Raw genomic sequence first — 21,972 nt, forward strand, 5'->3', positions numbered from 1 at the left:
AGGTGGCTGACGACTGCGCAGTTGGTGCTTTACTCAGTCGATACACTGCTACTATAACCCTAAACAACACTAACTTAAGTTTATGGACTGGAATGTAGACTTTCACCTCACCTAAAGTGGACTGTGCTGCTGACGACATGGCTACCATTGTTGTCGGGTTTATTTTGGTGAGCTCGTCTTTCTGGAGCAACTCTGTCCTCGCTGTTGGTAAGGATGCAGAAAATCACAATTTATTTGTTTAGTTTATCAACAGGCATTGTGGAGAAAATATTAACGCTAAAGGTAAATATAATATATTATTTATCTCTGTAGTTGTCATTAAAATTGAAATAAGTAGCGTCATCAGGTGAACCGGTCAGTGAGCTCGAGGTCAAGCGATCAGTCTCGTGCTGTTGCCGGGCAACAGTTTGACCTGATCAGGACTTTGGACTCGTATGAGTGATATTGATTTTGATTGTTGTCGTAAAATAAACTAGAAAAGGGGCGAAAACAAAGAAATATCGAAGAATTTGACAGGGCCAGTTGTGCAGGTTATTTGTAGAGTTTTGGCCACGTTATGATCAGCGCATGCGCAACATAGCCTGTCAAACAGGTCCAGACTCAGTGTCACAGTAAAGTTGCTTGTGTGTTGACTTGTATATTAATGTTTTGTCAACCGAGTTGTGATTACCTGTGAACTTATACTCAAACTGACACACATGAGACCCTCATATACTGTCACACTTTGATAATAAGCTATTAATGAAACAATAAAGTGCATTAGTCTACAGTCTGTTGCTTCGTTTTGTAACTGATTGGACAAGATAACAGTGTTTCTTATGGTTAAGGTCAAATACAATCCTTCTCGCAGGTACCTTTTTCAAAATAATTATTTCCACATGAAATTATAAAAATAGAAGTAATCAATTCCAGTGTAAAATTCATCACAAAACCTGGACTCACAATGTTTAAGTAGCATACTAACACGTGCAAAACTTAAGCACTTTCTTACTCTAACAATGATAAACTGTGCTGCGCCATTTTTTTTTTACATGAATTGTTCTGTTAAAAGACGTTAAGCACTGTACATCCTTCTGTTTTCTATACCACTTGTTCTCATACTTGTTCTCAACTCAGCTGACACTGTGTGGAAGGTGTACTGTTTTTTCTGATGATCTATAGAGAGTATATGATTGATGAATTTGACTGAATGCTGTGGTATTGTTATTTGCATAATGTCACATAAGATGTTGTTTTGTGTGTAATTTTAGAGGCAAATGTTTCTGGAAACATTTTTTTGGTTACTGAATTAAAATATTTTTGGGGTGTTTTCATTTTGAGGTATCGCTGTTTTTGTAACAATATTTTTGCTTGATGTTTATATAATATCTATAAATTGCATTTTTGCAGTCAGACTGTGTGTAAACCCTCTGTGATTGAATTTTAAGCTCAAGCATGTGTCGATGAGGGCCGCTTTGCGGAGCACGTAGTCTACGAAGGGCAGCAGGATCCTCCATACCGGCTGAACTGCTCTTTGGAGTCAACTCAACATGCCCAGGATGACTCCCAGCCCCACGTGGCTTGGCTAAAGAACTGTCAGCAGCTGAACACTGGAACTGCCTACCTGAACTTCGTAAGCATCACTTTGGGAGACGCAGGAAATTACACCTGTCTGCAGCCAGGCAACAGCACAGCCTTGTTTACTGTGCACCTCATAGTTAAAGGTAAGGACCAAAATAACCTTATATTTCTTACTGAATAGTCTATCTCAAACTTACTTTAGCGCCAATGTAGTAAATGTCAAGGTTTGGGGCTCCCCCTACTGGAAGGAATTAATTGTACTCGCCCTTTAGGCTTGAGAAAAGAAGGTCTGCATTGCATAGAGCAGGGGTGTCAAGCTCATTTTCTTTGAGGGCCACATCGCTGTTATGACTGCCCTCAGAGGGCCACTTGTAACTGTCAAAAAATCAGATTATAAATATTAATATAACCTCATGATCTTATAACACAACTGCCCATCCATTTGATTATTATATTTTTACTAACAAAATGATAGATAACTTAGATAAAGCAACGTGAGAAAGTCAAGGTGACGAGCAGACATTCAAGTATTTATTTTTGATAATAAAAACTAACAAAAAGGTGAAGTGCATTAGTGACACACATTATTGCCAGGCTTTTGTGGGCCACATAAAATAATGTGGTGCGCCACATCTGACCCCCAGGTCTTGAGTTTGACACCTGTGGTATACTGTAGAATGAACACTGATAAACGGCTGTATGTCTTTCCACAGCATCCATCTGCTCCCAAGCTCCAGAATTCAAATCTAATGAGGTTGGGAACAAACTCTTAGAGAAGATTGGGTCCACTGTGAATTTGAATTGCACTGCCTTGCTCTCCTGGGACCCGACAGACAAGCATTGTGACGCCACGCTGCAGTGGACAAAGAATGGCAAAACTGTCAGCAACAGCTCCCTGCTTTTGCAAAACACCTCCTCATGGTAATAGTTTTGCTATTCGGCTTTCTGCAAACATTTGTTTAAGGTAAGTGTAACAGTATGTTCATGTTAGGTTTCTTGCTGGGGGTCAGTTGATGGTGAGCAGCGTGCTGGTGGTCAGTCTTCAGAAGGTGGATGATTTTGGACCATACAGCTGTACAGTGCGGAACTCTTCCTCTGACTTCAACCTGCAGAATTCAAGTAAAACAAAAACGTTTGTGTGTGTGTTTTCTAGGGCTGTCAATTGCCTAAAATATTTAATCCTGATTACACATTTTGTCCATAGTTAACTCATAATTAATTGCATTTAATTGCAGATGAAATTGTTTTTAATCTATATTAAGTAGAGATGTAAATTTCTTTGTGGTTAAGGATTTGATACACAATTACAATGATAAATATCTCAAATTTTATGTAAAAGGGATATTAATTTTGGAAATATGGGCCATTATTTTATTCAAAAATAATAGAGTTAGAAATCCCCCAGTTTGTGAATGTTTAAGGCGAGCTGCGGTTTGTCCACTTTATTTGACGGCCTTTAAATGCACCTTCCCGGGTTCTCGCTGCACGGATAGATAGATACTGTACTTTAGTCATCGCCAAGAGAAATTCACATAGTCTACTATATTGTATTTTTACCCTTTTTCTTTCACCTCATATTTGCTCCCAAATGCTGATACTATGTGGGAATGCATAAAGGTAAGATTTGATGACCTTATTGAGTGCTCTCTGGCAAGTTGACGACAACGCAGTCCGTGACAATTCCAATCACAGCGACAGTAGATACAAATAACTTTGGTCTTGTTGCGACAGCCATCTGCCAGGGTTTTCAAGCAATGTGTACTCATCAAAATAACCCTTTCTTTCGCCATTTCTGCTCTATATTTGCTCCTGCTTGTAGCTCCACAGTTACCGGTGCTACCTCAAACTACGGCGTGGGCCGAGGGTCAAACAGGAGTGGCATACGTTAATTATGCGTTAAAAAAATTGCGTTGTTTAAAGAAACTTTTGTTAACGTGTTAACAACGTGTTGACTTTGACCGCCCTAGTATTTTCACAACATATTTCTACTCAAAACAAAGATATGCATCACTCAGCACTTGAATTTGGGTCATAATTCTACATTTTGAAGGTGTCAGTTTCTGTTACAACAACAATGTGTTTTTAATATTCGGGTTTATTAGCTGAAAAAGAGGCAAAATATTGGAAACACAACTGGAAACAACAACCATACTAATAAAAATATTGTTAAATGGTTCAAAACTGAGTATTATTGTCCTTTATTTGATACAGCTTATGAGCTGGATGTCATTGGGGTTTTGCAGGTGTACCTAATGAAGTGGCCGGTGGTCTTAATGTTGTTGGGACACAATAATAATAACTTCATAACTGTCGTGCCTAAAGTGCAGTACAAGGTCAAAAGTGTAGGACACAATTTCTCAAACTTGACTGGTACATTTATGTCAGGCACCACAGAAATATGATGCTACAAATATACAGTATTAAAAGGATAATTTATTATTTCTTTATCCAAGCATTGATGTAAAGTTTGTTTTTTAAGTCTGTGGTTGTTTGTCAGGCAGCGCCAATCACACTGCTGCTGTCACTGCGGCCTTCATTCTCCTCATTCTGCTGGCTGTGGCTGCTCTCGTGTACACCAAGTGTCACCTGAACATCAAGCTGTGGTACCACAACTCTTATGGAGACTACGAGATGAACGGTGAGAGTTCTGCTGAAGGGATGAAAATACTGAGGCGTGTCAGTATGTGAGGATGTGACCATTAACCTTGTGTGTTTTTGGTAGATGGGAAGTTGTACGACGCCTACATCTCTTATGTGAACAATGACTATGACAGGAAATTCATCAACTTTATTCTCAAACCTCACCTGGAGAATAAATATGCATATAAGGTGCACCTCAACGATAATGACATCCTGCCTGGCTCAGGTAATATCATATTCTTTACATCATATCACCTGTAGTATACTGATTGCAAAGGATAAATGTACATAGAAAGACTCTCCCGTCTTCTCACTTCATGTCTCATTATTACCAAAAGACATCTTCATACAGATTTAGAATTCCTACTGGATCTAAAGGAGATAGAATAATAATAAGATCATTCGATCATCATCATTAGCATCATCAATATGCATTCTTTACACTGTACTCTTTACTTGCGTATCTTGCTTGCTGCTGTAACAAGTGAATTACCCCACTGTGGGATAAATAAAGTACAAATACAATATTAGATTCATTAGAGATATTTGTTTCAATGTGTTCCTTGTACGTGAAATCTGGACGACATCCGGTTTGATATTGCAGCTTCTACACATTGGAAACAATTTACCAGAGGATTTTTGTCCATTAAAAAAGTCATTTTGCGTATTTTTCTAAGCAATATATTCAATGTGTGGGTTGTCACCTAAATTTGAATGCAATATCTTTGCATAAATGCATAACCGTGATTTTTTTTTTTTTTTTTTTTTTTTTTTTTTTTTACCCCTGTCCTGTCCAGCCTTTAAAGCAGATAGAATTGTATACCTAAATGCCGTCAAGTGCTCAACAGATTTACTCTGCCAGAGAGAAGTGTGATATACACTTCCCCTGTCATACAAAATTTATTCGACCTTGATGCTTGTTATAAAGCAAATTTGGAGCGACCGGACCGGAGCAGGAGGGGACAGAGAAGAAGAGAAAAGGAAACAGGGGGGGGGGGACAAAAACAAAAAAAAGAGAGACAAGAGACAAGGACAACAGCAGCAACAACAACAATTGTGACAGAACAACAGAAACATACAGAACGACATCAGCAAATAAATGTCCGTGACAACTATAAAGACGAACAAGGATAAAGGACAAATCAATATCAACAACCACAATGACAAAGCTGTCAATGACAATCAGACATAATAGCAGTCATGAAATGATGAACTATGACAGTGATCACAATGACAATACTGCATTGAAACAGTCGCACACAATAGCAGTCATGAAATGATGAATTATGATAGTGATCACCATAATACCGCATTGAAACAGTCACACATAACTGTAGTAATGAAATGATTATCCATGATAGTGAATAGAATCAAAGTTACTGTAATGCACATCATTGTAAAAAAAAAAAATACATATACACATATATATACATACATACACATACATACATATATGTATGTATGTGTATATATATATATATATATATATATATATATATATATATATATATATATATACCGTACATACACACATACATATATATAGTCATACTGCTGATATCACCGTCGCTGTAATAAAACCAACAACATAATAACACCCTGGTTAACTCAGTGAGTAATGTGGGGAAGTACGTATGTACTGTGAGTGTGCATATGTACAGGTATCTCTGTATGTGAGGAAGACTTCATATATATATAAAGGTGCAGGAATGTGTGGGCGTGTGATTGTCACTGAGAGTGCATGAAAGGAAAGGGGCCGCCTTCCACCTCCCAGAGAGCCCCGCCCCAAATAGCAAGGCCGGGCCCCGGCCGCCAGAAGGCCACCAGGCCCATAGGGGCAGGCAGCACAAAGATCAGTGCCCCAAGAGCCAGCCCAGAGAGCCCCCCCCCCCGGGAAGACCAGTAAGGGGCCGAAGAGAGGTAATCCCAGCCAAGGACAGGGCGCCAGCGGGCCGGAGGACTGCCAACCCCTGAGACCAGCGAGAGATCACACCCCACAAAGGCAGACGGGTACCGGGGGCCACAAACCGGCAGGCCCAGAGAGGCCTCCACAGCCGGAAAGAAGCCCGCCCGCGCCGGAAGCGCCAATTCCCACCCACCGCCACCCCCACCCCCAGGGAGCGGAGCCCGGCCCGCCCCGGGCCAACCCCCGCCCGACCCCCGACACAGGGCCGCCCCGCCAAGGGATGCAGGAGGCACACCCTCCACCCACCCGGCGGAGGCACGGGCGGCAGAGATGTATCGCCCAGCACCTGACCCCATGGAGCAAACCCCTGTATGCCCCCCCCGACCCCCCCCCCCAAAATAAATAACTAAAATAAATAAATAAATAAAAGTACACACACGCACGCACATACACACTCCTACGCACCCACACACACACACATAAACACTCCTACGCACAAACACACCCCTACGCGCACGCTCATACACACTCTTACTTACTCAAGCGCGCACACACACACACACACACACACACACACACACACACACACACACACACAGTGGTCGACTCCCCGACACCCGGAAGCCCCACCCTATCCCCCGTTGGTAACCCAAGGAGCAGCGGAGCCGGGGACCCCGGGGTCCCAGACATACGATCCAGAACCCAGGGGCGGAGAGCGCAGACCGCCGGGGAGCAGGAAGACACCCGGCCACACCCCCCCAGCGGTAGGACGCCGCCAGCGAGGCAGACAGGGGAGTCAGCGAGGAGGAGAGCGGGAAACTGAGCAGGCAGGCGGGAAAACGGGCGAGCAGCCAGGCGAACCACCACACAGCGCCAAGCGACACCCGCGGGCCAGCAAACCCCGAAGAGAGAGCGGGAGCACCACACCCCAAGCCGCAGGGAGGCCAAGCACCAGAGCCGAGAAGGCGAGACCAGCAGCCGACCAGCCGACGGCCCCCACAAGCCACCAGAAGCCAGACCAGCCACATGCCACCAGAGCCGACAGCGCACCACCGGCGCACCGGAGCCCCACCCCCGACAAGCCCACAGACAGACCGGGGGAGGCGAGGACACAGACAGCGGCCCGGCAGCGCACAAAGCGCAACGGCGACAGACGCCCAAGCGCCCGGCAGAGCACGACCCCCCCCAGCGAGCCCGGCCCCAGGGCACCCGCCCCCCCACCCCCACCCCGCCACCCAGGCCCACAGTACCCGCAAGCATGACCGTGATTTTAAAAAAATCAGGTTTTCACGCAATCAAGAAAAGCCATAACAATGAAAACATTAGCAGAGACAGAGAGTAGCATATAGAGTAGCATATATTGCACTGCATTCAGGGTTTATTTGTCATATTAAAACACACTGCATGTGTCTTACACAACTCAATGTGCTTCCAGAACCGTCAGCTGAACTGTTAATGAACATAAGTCGCTCTCGTCGTCTCATTGTGTTGCTGTCTCACGCGTACCTCGAACAGGACTGGTGCTCAATCAGCTTCAGGTCAGACTTGCAGCAGCAACGTTATTGAAACTATAGTGCACACTGCAGGTCAAGTGTCATCATGTGTGTGTGTGTGTGTTCTCAGACAGGGCCTCCAACACTTATTGGAGCTGTGTAAGCAGCCCGTCATCATCATCGTGCTGGAGGGTCAGCTGAAGCACATGAGGCCTCAGATCAAGCAGCAGCTCAGTGAGCACCAACACAGTCTTACCATACTCACATGGAGGCACAACTCTGTGGTAAGACGCCACCCACAGACAATATGAACTAGAATGATGACATCATTTTTGTTTGTTTCTCCAGTTTTCCCCCACAGTCCAAAAAACATGCATTGTAGGTTAAATAGATACTGTGGATCCTTGGTTAGCATGTTTTTTCCAGTTAGCGTTGAAACTTTAAACCACAATTTTGCCCTGGTTTGCGTGCATTCTCCTGTTAGTGTACGATATGGCGCACGTCTTGCCGCATTATTAATACACTTAATGAGTTCAACTGTGTTCTTAATGTATTTATTTTAATCACAAAACATCCTTCCTTGTTAGCATCCTATTAGCTAACTAATTAAAGGCTGCATTCCAATAGCAGTTTGAGCTGCCCTTGTTGACTTCCCCAAGGCAAGGTATGACGTCATTGCCACTTGCAAGTGGATGTGGGAGGAGTGCAAGTGATAAATGGAACGTACCTTCCCTTGTTCACTTTCAGCCCAAGCGATCATGTTTCCACCACTAGTAGGTGTAGCTCTATACAGCTTCTTAAAAATAATAAGAAATTCTGGTTCGGCCCCACCCACGGACCGATGGGTGGTGGCTTCTGTTCTAAATTGTCTGTACAGTATCTCACAAAAGTGAGTACACTCCTTCACACATATATATTCTCAAGAGACAATACTATACAAATGCAACTTGCATATACTTCAGAGTAGTCACTGTACAGCTTGTATAGCAGTATAGGTTTACTATGCACTGAGAAAGACTCAGTACTCCGCCATTATTGTGGAAAGCTGTACACTGACCACTCTCAGATATACTCTCCACAGTATTGTCCCCTGAGAAGATATACTCCAACGGTTACTGAAATGTGAGGGGTGTGCTAAGCGGTAAAAATGAATGAATGAGTGAATAACATTTGTCGTGGATGTTGTTTGGTGTCAACAGACTCCCTCCTCCGTCTTCTGGAAGGAGCTGGCCTTAGCGATGCCTCGCAGGGTGATTTTCCACATTGAGGCTGCAGGAGACCCCCAGACGGCCCTACAGGATGATAAAGACCCCATGCTGACCCTTGACCCCGACTATCTGGACTGTCGCTCTGACACAGACCCCGCTGGAGACCTGGGTAATCAAGATTCTCAAGAAATCGTCAATTTACAATATATATGTACGCTACAATTAGTATCTGTGCACTTATAAACGAATAACCAAATGCTGTTTACATGTAGAAATAGACAAGTGTAGAATACGTGCGCTATAAAGCTTCTCCTCCTTTTTACATCATCTGCTTTCAAATGAGCAAACTCTTCTCAACGAAACTTCTACAATGGCAACCCACTGCACACGATAAAACTGAAAATAAGATGCCCCCAGTCCAAAAATGCTTTATCACAAAAAATTTGTGGGCTCAAAGCTCTGCGTTTATTCCACTGAGAATAAAATAAAAATATTAATAAAAAAAATAATTGATGAATACATAATACACAAATACATATACATAATACAAGTCCACCAGCCACAATATTATTTACACCTGTACATTGTAATGAGCTGTATCCAAAATTCCGCCTTACTAAGATAATAGTATTTAGTCTTTATTTTGATCGTTATCTTTTAAAGGCAGAATATTTGATACAGCTCTTTTATTGAATTGTATGAGATTACGCAGGGGGACCTAATGAAATGGGCAATGAGCATATGCAACATTTTTAGCATAGGATAAAGTCCAGTAAATACAATTATACCTTGTAGTATACAATACGAATAACATTGAATTAGTTTTACAAGCCTCATAAAATTAAGGCTATGTAATCCATTGTTGTGTTTTATGGGCTTGCAGGTATACGTCTCCCAATGTACAAAGCTATGACCTGTAAGGCTCCAATGCTGCCAGTTGCTTCCATCAGCATGCGGGAACCGAAACCCTCTGACATCGACGTGTCAGACCTGGGATCACGCAACTATGGAGCTCGCTCAGACTTTTACTGCCTGGTCACTAAGGAGGACATCTGAGCCCACAGTCTAGTCCTTTTTATGAGCACCAATAGATTTAATGTTATATTTGTGTTGGTTAATTCAAAATGCCCCTCCTGTTTTTACAATTATTGATTTCATATTTCAAATCTGATATTTTTGAGTATTTTTGTATCTTTAAAATTGTATTAAGGATATAACATTTTCAGATGTTTTGTTGACAATCATTTACATTCCAGTGCTTGTTTCGATGGAAGATGTTGCATAATGCCCAGCAGAGGGCAGACAAGTGACCGATCAGGTGGAAATATTGACAGCAGTCAAAGTTCAAAAGTCAAATTTGAGGTCCCGGAACATGACTGCAGGGCCCAAGGTGACACTTGATGTCATTTCTTTATGACATAAACACTATATTGGACCATGTGGGGCCCACACAAATAAGACAGTTAAGTGAAATAGGCGGTTATTTGCCTGCTGATCTCTGCCCTCATGGAGTCATTATGAGCTGCAGTGAAGTGGGAGGCTACAGAAGGGTGCAGCAAGGGAAGGGCTGGAATTGTTCCTGTCTGAGCAGGAGCAAGTATGTAAACAGGGAGTGGTCGACATTTCAGCACTTTAGTGTCGGCTTGTTAGAGACACAGCAAGTACATGCACCTCACACGTTAGATCTGTTTCTTTATTCAATCAGAGGATATAGCAGCATGTATATGACATATGCTAAGGAACAAAAAAAAACAGCTTTTTAAAATACAACATTGACACATCGCTGTCAAATAATGCATGTCATTGGAGGAAAATCAAACCTATAGTGGAAATCAAAATTGTGACATGGACCGTTGACAAAAATAAAAACCTTGATGACTAAACAAACACATGAAAACTAGTTAGGACTGCATTCTTTCACCACTGCTTTCATAATCACACACACACACACACACACACTCTCTCTTTCTCTACAGGTACAGCCTTTTTCAAAATTGAAAGTGTGATTGAAAAGGAATATAACATAACACTTCACATGTGACTTAAAAAGAAAGCACACCAATATCCCATTACAGCTATAAACAAGCAGACAAAACTCCATGAGTTATCTCTGGATTACATTCAGTTACATTAATTGTTTTAAAATCATTGCTACACATTATTATTATTGCTATAATCTACAGTGTATAAAACATAATATGTTTAAGTAGAACAAAAAGCAATATATACAAAGATGCTGTGTAAGTACCACATTAGTTTCTATGATAATGCTTATTTACACAGCAGGAACACTTTCATCTGCTTGTACAAAAACATATCCCTGATGACACACTAACAACACTAAAATACAGTGCTCCCATTTTTGGTTCGCAACAGTCAGACATGCTCAGGTCCCTTTTCCACTCTCACATCCATTGAGCGTTATCATCACATACTTTCTAGCAGATAAAAAAAAATGGAGCCTGGGTTATCTTGGAATGGCTTTAAAAGGTAGTCAGTCAGCGAGAGAAGACTTCTTCCGTCGGTTGCTGGTGGGGTGCAGGACTGATCAAACTTCTTCGAAAGGGTGCCTTAATTTTAGATGGTCATGTCTGCAAAGTCTGGTCTTGTAAACCCTTTCTGTAATACGGAGATAAGAGTGCACATCTAAACATAGAGACTGAACACCAGTTATTTAAGTAGCCAAATATGACACCACAAAATCTGGCGTGAGTTTCTTCTTGAAAATAAATCAGTGTTGAAATTGTTTAATACCTCCTCCGCACTTTCAACAACAAGGCAACACAGATTGTGTTTGATTATAGTGCACGTTGTGTGAAGGCATTTTGCACTCTGTCGGGACTTGTGCATAATCACCTGAGTGGAACGCTGCACCCTTGGGTGGGGCAAGTTGTAAGCTGCAGAATATGGCAAACCGATCGAGACGTGCATGTGTGCATACAGTATGTGCTGATGATGTATGGTTTTGTGCAGGCGCCATTGGAATGAACAGGAGAATTTCAGAGAATGACTTTTGCCCTACTGAGAAACACATATAGTACAGTACCTGTCACTCTCACTTTCTTTTAGCCCCTGGCCAAATTGGGGCCCAAAGCAGAATTTTATTTGGAGGCCCCCGCCTCTCACTTTTTTACCCTCCATACGAGGGCTGCCCCTGGCCAAATTAGGGCCAGAGGCAGAATTTTATTTGAGGCCCCAGCCTCAGCCCGCCCTACTATTTTATTTGAACCTGAATTGAGTTCGATGCTTATGTTGGAGTAATACATGGGAAACAAATTGTTCAATAAATTAGTTTTAGTGCAAAATAACAAGATGAGCTGGTGAATTCTGCCATTTTTCCCCCACTCTCTTGCTCTATGCCTCACAGGAGTGATGCCCATCCTTTGTGCATTTACCGAGAATGCGCCCCCTTGTGCAAACTGTGCACAAGTACAGCGACAGCATTAGTCCGGACGTTGCACCAATCCGCCTGTCGACCTCATGCTCCAACCTTCCCTCACTCGTGAACAAGACCCCGAGATACTTGAATTCCTCCACCTGGGGCAGGACCTCACTCCCAACCTGGAGGGTGCAATCTACCCTTTTCCCACTGAGAACCATGGCTTCGGATTTGGAGGTGCTGAGTCTCATCCCAGAAGTTTCACACTCAGCTGCAAACCGCCCCTGTTAAGGCTGAACGTCACAGCTCGATGAGGCCATCAGGACCACATCGTCTGCAAATAGCAGAGACGAGATCCTAAGGCCCCCGAACTGGACTCCCTCGACGCCTTGGCTGCGCCTAGAAATTCTATCTATGAAAATTATGAACAGAATCGGTGACAAAGGGCAACCTTGGCGGAGACCAACGTTCACCGGAAACAAGATCAACTTACTGCTGGCAATGCCAACCAAGCTCCCGCTCCGGTTGTACAAGGACCGTAGTGGCGCGCCACCAATCCAGTACTCCCGGAGGACCCCCCACAGGACACAACGAGGGACACCGTCGAATGCCTTTTCCAAGTCCACAAAGCACATTTAGACCGGTTGGGCAAACTCCCATGTACCCTCTAGTACCCTTGCAAGGGTGTAGAGCTGGTCCAGTGTTCCGCGACCGGGACAAAAACCACATTGCACCTCCTGTAGCCAAGGTTCAAGTAACGGTCGTACCCTTCTCTCCAGCACCCTGGAATAGACTTTCCCAGAGAGGCTGAAGATGTGATCCCCTTATAGTTGGAACACACCCTCCGGTCACCCTTCTTGAAAAGCATTGTATATCCATAAAAAAGCGTGGGAGCCCATGAAGAGAAAACCCAAGTGTTAGTTGACATACGGGCACTTCCTGAAGTGTTTTGAAGTCAGGTGAGTGTGTGCTCATGAAAAAGTTTAATAAAAGTCAATATTCTGAAGTCAATCATAAACATTTGGTTGAGTGTTCAGTGTTTCCGTACCTGCTTGTAGTCTTTGTGTAGTTTCTTGTACTGGAACATGTTGCTGAGCACGGTGGCGGCTGCTTTGGCTGCTCTTATCTTTCCGGAACTACAGCAACAATACAAAGAACCCCATGATGCCCCATCGCTTGTCTATCATGCAATTCTTGTAAGCCATAGACTACACGCCTCCCCTCACCTGCAGTCATGCAAATTCTTAATGCCGACCAGTTTGGGCAGGCCGTCAAAGAAGCACACGTCCCTAGCGGCGACAGAGCTGGACGTCACCAAATTATTGAGGATTCCACAAATGTTGACCACCACGTCGCTTGACGGCTCCTTCTGGTGGCCGTCGGCTGGCAGCTTGGCCACCAGGTTGTTGACCACCTTTGTGGCTACACAAAAAAATTTAAAAAAACGACAGGAATTGTTAGCTGAGCAGGTTTCCAGATATCACTTAGTACACTCTTTCTCATACTAATGCATTAGCCACATTTTAAAAAAAAGAAAAGAAAGAAAGGGCAAAAGACACACCCATGTAATTCTTATCCTTGGCATGGCGGGACAGATTTCGGAGAAAGCCAGTGATGGAACGCAGCTCGAGGTCATTGTTCGTGCGCAATAGGTCGAGCAGAACAGGCAACATGCGCTCCTGGTCCATGGCCACGCGACTCAGCACTGCTGCCCACTGCAGGAACGTAGGAGACAATTCAGCTCCGTGAGTCAAAGCTCGGTTGGTTAGAAGAGGTCTAAGGTTGACGTCGGCTGTAGAACGCTGACCCTCTTGTCTCCAGCCGTGATGTTCTGCAGCGCTCCTGCCGCTGCCTCACGGGTGGTGGAGTTGATCTCGCACAGCTGCAGGACCCGGTTGTAGATCCCCACTATCTGTGGGTGCCACAACCAATCCATCCCCTTTGGCACCCGGGCCACCTCGGTGAACGTGGAGACATCCTGGTTCATGCTCTGTGACGGAAGGAAATACACAAACTGTGTTAATGATCACTGAAGACTTTGCATTAGGAATAAGGAACTATATTCAGACTGAAAATACAAAAAAAATAAAAGCGAAATTTAGGTGGGGCTGGCAATCATATTATGACTATATGATTATGTTTTATTTATTTATTTTTTAAATTTTATTCTTGTAAGATTACTTTTAAGGTTCTCATAAAATTCTGACTTTCTTCTCATTATGTTTGGACTTTAGTCTGACATTATTTATTCCCTTTCAGTCTCCTTCAAACACCACCGGCTCCAGCAGTCAGTCAGCTGAGTTTTTCTTTCTTTAAAATATGTTTTATGTTTAATACAGAGCAATGAATGGAGTTAATTTTTTTAGTGTGTGTGTGTGTCTCTAGTTTGTCATTCAAAGAGCTTAGTAGGCGTGGCTGGGACATGCAAATGTTTTCATTAGCCTATGGGCCACGCCACTGGTTACAAAAGAGCTGAAAGGAAATGTTCACGTGTGCATACATTTTTGGCCTTCCTGCTCTGAGGCGTGAAGCAGCCAATGGCTTCTCCCTTCCCGGAGTCCTCAGCTCGGCTCGGCCCCTCCAGGCGAAGCAGAGCGGATGGCGGTATCTCGCTGTAGAGCTGGTAGGAGAGGTTCCTCAAGACACACACTGCATTTTCCACCCCCTGAAGTGCAAAACGCACACATGCAAATAAATGCACACAATGTCAAGGAGAAGGTATTTGAAAAGCAGCTCTAAGCTCATCTGGTCTCACCTTGTCCTCCGCCTTGCTCTCGTCTAATGAGGCTCTGATGTAGCTCACCAAAGAGTCCACCAGGCCGTGGGTTTGTCTCATCTGCTGACGAGTCTTCTCATTCACTGAGCTCAGATTCCTTCAAAATGTGTGAGAGGTGAGAGGGACCATAATGTCAGGAACCATGCAATCGTCAAACGTCCTTCTTCCTGCAAGAGCCGTAGTCACTATTGCAGACTAAGTGTATTCCCTTCTTCCTCATCCTATTGTTTATTCTTCTTTGACTTCTTCCAAAAGCACAGCACCCAAGAAAACAGCTATTTTTCTGTGGATTCTGGATCACAATCAACACCACGTGAACAAAAAAGGGCTTAGGACAGTTTGCACAGCTCAGCTGATTTCCGAACCAAATTTGTACAGCGTAAAACACACACAGTATTAGGGCCACATTATAAAGTAGCAAGAATATAAAAGTACTAAAGACTAAAGTTGTAATTGTATGAGTAAGCTGCCACATAACCAAAACAGTCAGAATTTTTGTTGGAGTTTATCTCCAGCATTGTGATGACAGTCTAAATTCTAAATTCCACTCTGAGAGTGCAGACCTCCGCCAAGCACCATCGTTCCCCCCCCATATTGTGATTTACACCATAAATATTAGTACTACATTTATTTTATCTACACATTTAAATTTATTGACCATGAAAACATACCATTAGCAATTGGATTCATAATTGTATCAATATTAGTTCAGTAGTTATTCACAAAAATTACATTTTCCGTTGGCGGTTTTCTTCTGGATCTACAGTAGCTCCGTAGCTTTTGAGGACACAACAAATCCGTTGGCACACTCCACATTCCACAGTGCCGTGGCTATACAAGGGTGTTCCATGTTTATATCTTCATTTGTTCTCTTTCTATGATGAAAATTCCAAAGGTCTCCTATTTGTTTTTTCATGTTCTAGATCATAGTACCCGGAATAATTCCATTATCTGGATTGGTCTTTGATATTTTCTAAAACCTGTTGGAAACTTGTCCTGTATATTTTTCCAAGTGCTCTGACCATTTATTGTTTTTTGTGGAGTTATATGCACAAACAGTGAAAATGGTCCGATCTTGCAATGTTAAAGTATCCTTTAAAAAAATTCCTGCATCCAGACGGTGATCTGGATCATCCCCAAAATGTAATCACTTCTTCCATATCCCATTTCCCACAATTCCTGAAAATTTCATCCAAATCCATTCAAAACTTTTGTGTGAAAGTTATTTTGAACACAAACAAACAGATAAACATCGACACTATTAGCAAAATCTTCAGATTTGAAGCAATTGTGCAAACATTAGTGACTTTTTCAAAGAAGGAACAAAATGGACTAGTGGGAAATCACCCTTTGTGTTGGGTTGATGGCCATCAATCGGTGCTGTTTATCTGGTGAATTTGTGGTTGGTTTTGAGAGTAGGATTTTTGACAGCGTTAAAATAAGACTGAATTCGTTTTTCCTAAATAATTTTTTTTGCTCTCATAATTCTATGGCTTTATTCTTGTATTTATAAATATTTTTGCCTTTTCACTGTGGCCCTAATACTTTCTACTACACATATACTGTAAGGTCTGCTTTCTTATATATATATATATATACTGTATATATATACACATACATTTATTTTTTAACGCCCAGTTTGCACACAAGCACAGCAGAAATAAAGCATCTGCAGGTAGAACTGCCAAAAGCATTTTCAAACACGACACAAGAGTGCTAAAAGCTTCAGTCACTTGCCTGGAGTTGTTCATGCAAATGCCAGGTGTTTTAGGAAAAGTATGATGAAACAGAGAGACATGTACATTGGAACAAAGGAGTGTGATGGAAATAAACACAAAAGGGCGGACGTGAGTGAGGAGCACCTGAGGCAGCCGGTGGTGTTGTAGAAGATTTCAGCCTCGGAAGCGGACTGTCTGACGCCCTCTGATTCATCGCTGGCCGACAGAGGGATGAGGATCCTGTCGGTCAGATCCGGAAGAATCTCCCGGGCCAGCTTCTCCTTCAAAGTGTCTTTGGATGAAAGGTTCCACAATATACCTACACAAATGCAAATATCTTAATGAGGTGATTAAAGTCCTACCTCGTTTGTCGCGGTTAATTGGTCCCATACCAGACCGCGATAAGTGAATTTCCGCAAAGTAAGAAATTCAAATATTAATGAATGTCAATGAAATAAAAAATTCAATTCAATAAATGGAATCTTTTCTTAGTTATGGTATAGAATACCTGTTTGCAATCTTCTAAATACAGTTTTTAACATTAGAGCCCTCAAGACATAAAATAACACCCATTTAGTCATCTTTACATTTGTATACCCAATATAGTAGATATACTCAAGAGATAAATAAGATACTCACATACTTACATAGATAAAAGACTCTCATGTTAGCATTTCTCTGTTGTTTTTTCTGGACAGCGTACTTCCTGGGCTGGCTATTGTCTCATCAATGTATTGTAATGGCAGCTTTAAATGGCTTAACACCCAATATAGTACACAAAATAAGTACATTAGCCATTTAAATACAACTCCTGCTTGACCAGTGTCACAATAAATGTGCTCCCACCTGGGACCTAGTGGCAGACGGACAGATGTGTACAAGACAGGAAGTGAAGTGGGAGGATCAGAGTTGAGTTTTAGCTTGTCAAAGGTTATGCACCAAACAGTCGCCCGTGTTATTAATATGATTATGATTTTATGTTATTATGTTGTTATTGTGCCTGTTGTGAGATCATTTAAACCTGCAATAAATGTCTTTTCTGACAATCACTAGTGCCTGCTTCACTAAACAATTACTGACACCTACAGCCATGGAAAATATGATTAGACCACCCTTGTTTCTTCAGTTTCCTGTTCATTTTAATGCCTGATACAACTAAAAGGTACCTTTGCTTGGACAAATATAACAATAACAACAAAAAAGCTCATAAGAGTTAAATTGTTTGGCAGTGCAATGCTAGAGCTATTCATGTAAGAGCTTAAGTGATTTGGGTTATTACCAAGAAAACCATGGAAGTTGCTAAATATATATATATATATTTGTTATCATCATAATATTTGTCCAAACAAATGTACATTTAGTTGTACCACGCATTAAAATGGATCAATAAACTGAAGAAACAAAGATGGTCTAATCATTCTTTCCATGACTCTAGAATACAGTACTACATTCACAATTAGAATGCTTCTTCTGCCTTGTATTTGCATTTTAGTTCATTTAGTTAGTTCATTTAGCCATTAGTATGCTTGAAAATGCTTAATTTTGACCAAGAATAAGTACAATTCGCTAAAATATGCATTTTTTTTATAGTAATAGGCCATATTCAACCACGAAACAGTGGTCATTTATTAATAAATGTTTAAAATCACAATAAAGTGGAACGACTGTATAGTACTCTCAATGAGCTGAGCTGATGTTTTGTAATTAGAAGAATACACCATTTTGGGTGTAATTTTGTAGTCATTTGGATGTTTTTTGCTATTGCTCATCATATGTGGATGGAGGAATAAGAATGAGAGAGACCAGGTTGCATCTGAATGTCTTTGCTCAAGTTCATTTGTACTTGGGAGGAGTAAAGGCAAAAAACCAAATTGAGCTGTGCATGTCATGTCACGCTCTCGCTTTAAAGACTGAAAATTCCTACCAGTAATGTTCTTTTGGAGCTCGTCGTCTGGCTCCTTAAGCGCCTCCACCAGCTGGGGGATGCCCCCCTCCTCGATCAGGGCCACCTTGTTCTCCATGTTCTCATAGATGAGGTTGCGCGTGGCACCAGTGGCATAGCGTTGCACTTCCTGGTTTTCGGCATTGAAGAGCTTCACCAGCTCACTGATGCCCTTGCACTGACGCACCTTGAGACAGGGACGAAAAAATCTGTCGCTTATGGTCGCTTTTGACATTAATTTAAGTTTCGATGAGCACACATGTGACTTCCCCTTCATAGAAATTAAATACTGCCTTTTCGTAGTTTCAAACTTTTTCACATCACTATATCTGTTTAAAGTACAGCAAAAATTAACTACACAACAATTTCATTGGAACAAATTCATGTGCATATGAACGGTTTAAAATAAGTGTCAGTTTTGCTTTAATAAACGCGGTAGGCTAGGAGGCTCTGTAGTAGAAAAGAGGTAAATCATTGGCCTGACTGGAAACACATTTTACACTCACAAGCTTTTTACAGCGTCCACTTCCTGAAATGGAAGAAACCAACTCCCAGCACTAAACAACAAGCTAGAAATAGCTAAAAGGTCCTGGCCAAAAAGTGAGCTGCTAAAATACGAAAGCAGCGCATCACCTATGCATTACATCGAAGGTTCAAGTTCCTCAATAACAAGGTGCTGAAAAGGAGCCTGAGGCATTTCAAAAACAAGCCTCATGTTTGCTTTGTACCTCATGTTTGGCATCGCTGTCATTGTAACACTCGTGCTGAATGTAAGCTGCACCCAGGACTTGCAAATCGTGGTCTGGTTCTCTCAGGTACTGCACAGCTGTGGCCATGTCCAAAGAGGTGATGCTGTTTAAGGAGTACATTTTTTTTTCAACAAGAGAGAAGAAATACAACCTCAGGGAAATAAAAACATCGAAACGGAACACTTAATATTTTAGCATATGTATATGGGATTACGATTTCGAACGGACTTCATAAGAAGCTCACGCAATGTACTTATATGATCCACCACTATCATCTAGTATACATTTAGCTGTTAACTACCGGTATACAGTGTTCATGCCAGTTTGATCTATAATATACTCTGTATGTATTTATCTATTCATTATACAATGTTAATGTTAGTTTTACCCCTGCACTTACTATCTACTCTTCGTTCTTTTAATATTTAATGAGGGTATTGTTATCATACACCCTGTGCATATTTATTCTGGAACTTTACTTCTTTATTTATGTGTTTATTTATATCACAGAATAAACTAACTACAAACTAGTAGACATCTTTATCCTTTTTCACTTACTGTTATAGTAGACTGGTACATATTGAACACAGAGAGCTCCTACTCCTTTTTGGACATCTTGAATTGTGTCACTGTAAACGTGACATTCTTCAATGTAAGCTTGTTATGTTCAATGTTCAAATTTATGTTTGAAATAAACCAAATAATCAGCATTACCCTGAGAGCTGAACCTAAATGTGGCACAAAATATTGAAAATATTGAAAGAGTTATGACTTAATGTTTCATTTAATTTAAACTGCAGCCACATTAATCACACAAAGATAATGTGTTTTCATATTAGCAAAGCTGAATTTGATGAATTGCCGCTAAATATCACAGATGTCTGTAAATCCACTTGGCTAACCGCTTCACCATGTTGGATGTGTGAAACGCGAGGCCTGAAATTGAGCTGCCACACCCAAAACCAGTCCTACAGCTATGAAGCCAGGTCACAATCCATAGCGGTTACTGTTCTCTCACACATGCACGCACGCACGCACGCACACACACACACACACACACACACACACACGCACACACACACACACACTCTCTGTCTTGCTCTCTCTGGATGCTCTACTAAATGCTAGTATGCTATGCTCTTACTCTGACAAATTTTCTAATAAGATGAATATTCATCAACTAGGAACTCACAACAAATGACAATTTATCATCATTATGATAAAAAAATGATCTTACCCACTGAGGTTTCCCATGCTTCCGATCCCCATCTGCCCGTTAAATATGTCAGCCCCCCGTCCCACACTCTGCATGCTTTTGACTGACATGGCCCGGGAAATGCTACCGTGACGCTGCTGCATGGCATGCAAGTTCCCCTGAGAAGCGGAGGATACTCCTGGCCCTATGAAGCCCATGTCCACTTTGTCCACTCCGCCTACATACATGCCGGATCCAGTAGACATGTGCCGCTGCAGGGTCCCCGACATGGAGCCCATGCTCATCCGGTTTCGGTTGTTAATCCTGTTGAGGGTGCGATACGCTGGGCCTTTGAAGGATTGCTGGACCATCTCCACCTGTCCTCCTGCCATTCCTGTGCCACGCGAGATAGTGCCGCTGTGTGATCGCCGCATGGGCGCCTGATAGGCCATGGAGCCTCCTCCTTGCCTCACCTGGCTGGTGTAGCCATTGGTCTGGACATATTGGCGGTTGAAGGTGGCATCGCGGTCAGACATCAAGCTCGCAGCATCGCTGCCATCCGCCATCCAGGAATTCGCAGGCAGTGTCTGCTGTCTCATCGCATGCATGGAGACGAGGTCTGGTTCCATGCGGATCTGGTTCCGGTTCCCTTGGTAGGTGCCCATGTGGACGTCTTCTCTGTAATAACCGCCACCGCCTCCAACTCCTCCGCCACCGACACTGATCCTATGGAGCTGGGCCATGTCTGGGCCAGCTGAGAGAGAGCTAAAGCCGGAGGACCTCTGTGATATCTGTGGAGTCTGGAAATGATGGAGGGAGTCAGTGTTACACTTAAATGTGGAGGGAGTGTTACTTCATATGATGTGTGTGCTGTATGCGTGGGAGAATGTCTGTGTGTCACTCAGTGCTCGGCAACGGTGGCAATTTCCCAATATGATAACAGACGTGACAGCCAGTGGTCAATCAAAGGTTAATTAAGTCGTCATACTGTACATATAAAGTTGCAGATGACAGCGCTTTATGGTTGCAGCATACAGGTGTCTAAAATGCCATGTCAGCATGTTATACATCCTGACATCTGTGGCACAAATCCAGTGGCCTCCTGCTGAAATGTTGGAATCTAGAGGGTGGACTTGAAATCCCTGAGCTGATCCCTTCACAGCAGACTGTGAAATACTACATGTGCCAGCAGAGGGTCTGCCAGGTGGATACGTGCACAAACTGAGAGAGAATGGGGTTGTACTCACCATGGTTTTGGAGCCTGTATACATGTAGGACGATTTGGAGCTGTAACCCGGGTTGTAAGTCTGATACTTCAAAGTGGAAGATCCGCCATAGTCTGCAGTTAAGCAAATACAACAAGGACATATTGTTACTACGGTATCACACTGAGGATACAAGTACAC

General features: G+C 42.5%; 2 protein-coding genes across 3 annotated transcripts in view; one reads left to right on the forward strand and one right to left on the reverse strand.

Moving 5' to 3' along the window:
• Window positions 1-10,704, forward strand: sigirr (single immunoglobulin and toll-interleukin 1 receptor (TIR) domain). Its single transcript, XM_054777071.1, has 10 exons — window positions 1-207; window positions 1,428-1,703; window positions 2,274-2,481; window positions 2,552-2,679; window positions 4,058-4,198; window positions 4,283-4,426; window positions 7,542-7,644; window positions 7,730-7,883; window positions 8,799-8,976; window positions 9,691-10,704. The coding sequence occupies exons 1-10, from the start codon at window positions 138-140 to the stop codon at window positions 9,861-9,863; spliced, it is 1,575 nt and encodes a 524-aa protein (XP_054633046.1). The 5' UTR covers window positions 1-137; the 3' UTR covers window positions 9,864-10,704.
• Window positions 10,483-21,972, reverse strand: part of pkp3a (plakophilin 3a) — a 19,073-nt gene continuing 7,583 nt past the window's right edge. For both annotated transcript variants that reach the window (XM_054777070.1, XM_054777069.1), the window contains 12 exons: window positions 21,814-21,905; window positions 20,609-21,366; window positions 19,351-19,474; window positions 18,605-18,809; window positions 16,825-16,999; window positions 14,942-15,059; window positions 14,687-14,851; window positions 13,994-14,176; window positions 13,748-13,901; window positions 13,413-13,608; window positions 13,235-13,322; window positions 10,483-11,426 (listed from right to left, as the gene is read on the reverse strand). In XM_054777070.1, the coding sequence (XP_054633045.1) occupies window positions 11,385-11,426; window positions 13,235-13,322; window positions 13,413-13,608; window positions 13,748-13,901; window positions 13,994-14,176; window positions 14,687-14,851; window positions 14,942-15,059; window positions 16,825-16,999; window positions 18,605-18,809; window positions 19,351-19,474; window positions 20,609-21,366; window positions 21,814-21,905 (2,300 nt within the window). In that variant the 3' untranslated portion in view covers window positions 10,483-11,384. The remainder of the gene's footprint in view (window positions 11,427-13,234; window positions 13,323-13,412; window positions 13,609-13,747; window positions 13,902-13,993; window positions 14,177-14,686; window positions 14,852-14,941; window positions 15,060-16,824; window positions 17,000-18,604; window positions 18,810-19,350; window positions 19,475-20,608; window positions 21,367-21,813; window positions 21,906-21,972) is intronic.

Source organism: Dunckerocampus dactyliophorus, chromosome 5, assembly GCF_027744805.1.
Source record: "Dunckerocampus dactyliophorus isolate RoL2022-P2 chromosome 5, RoL_Ddac_1.1, whole genome shotgun sequence".
Classification (NCBI taxonomy): Eukaryota; Metazoa; Chordata; class Actinopteri; order Syngnathiformes; family Syngnathidae; genus Dunckerocampus; species Dunckerocampus dactyliophorus.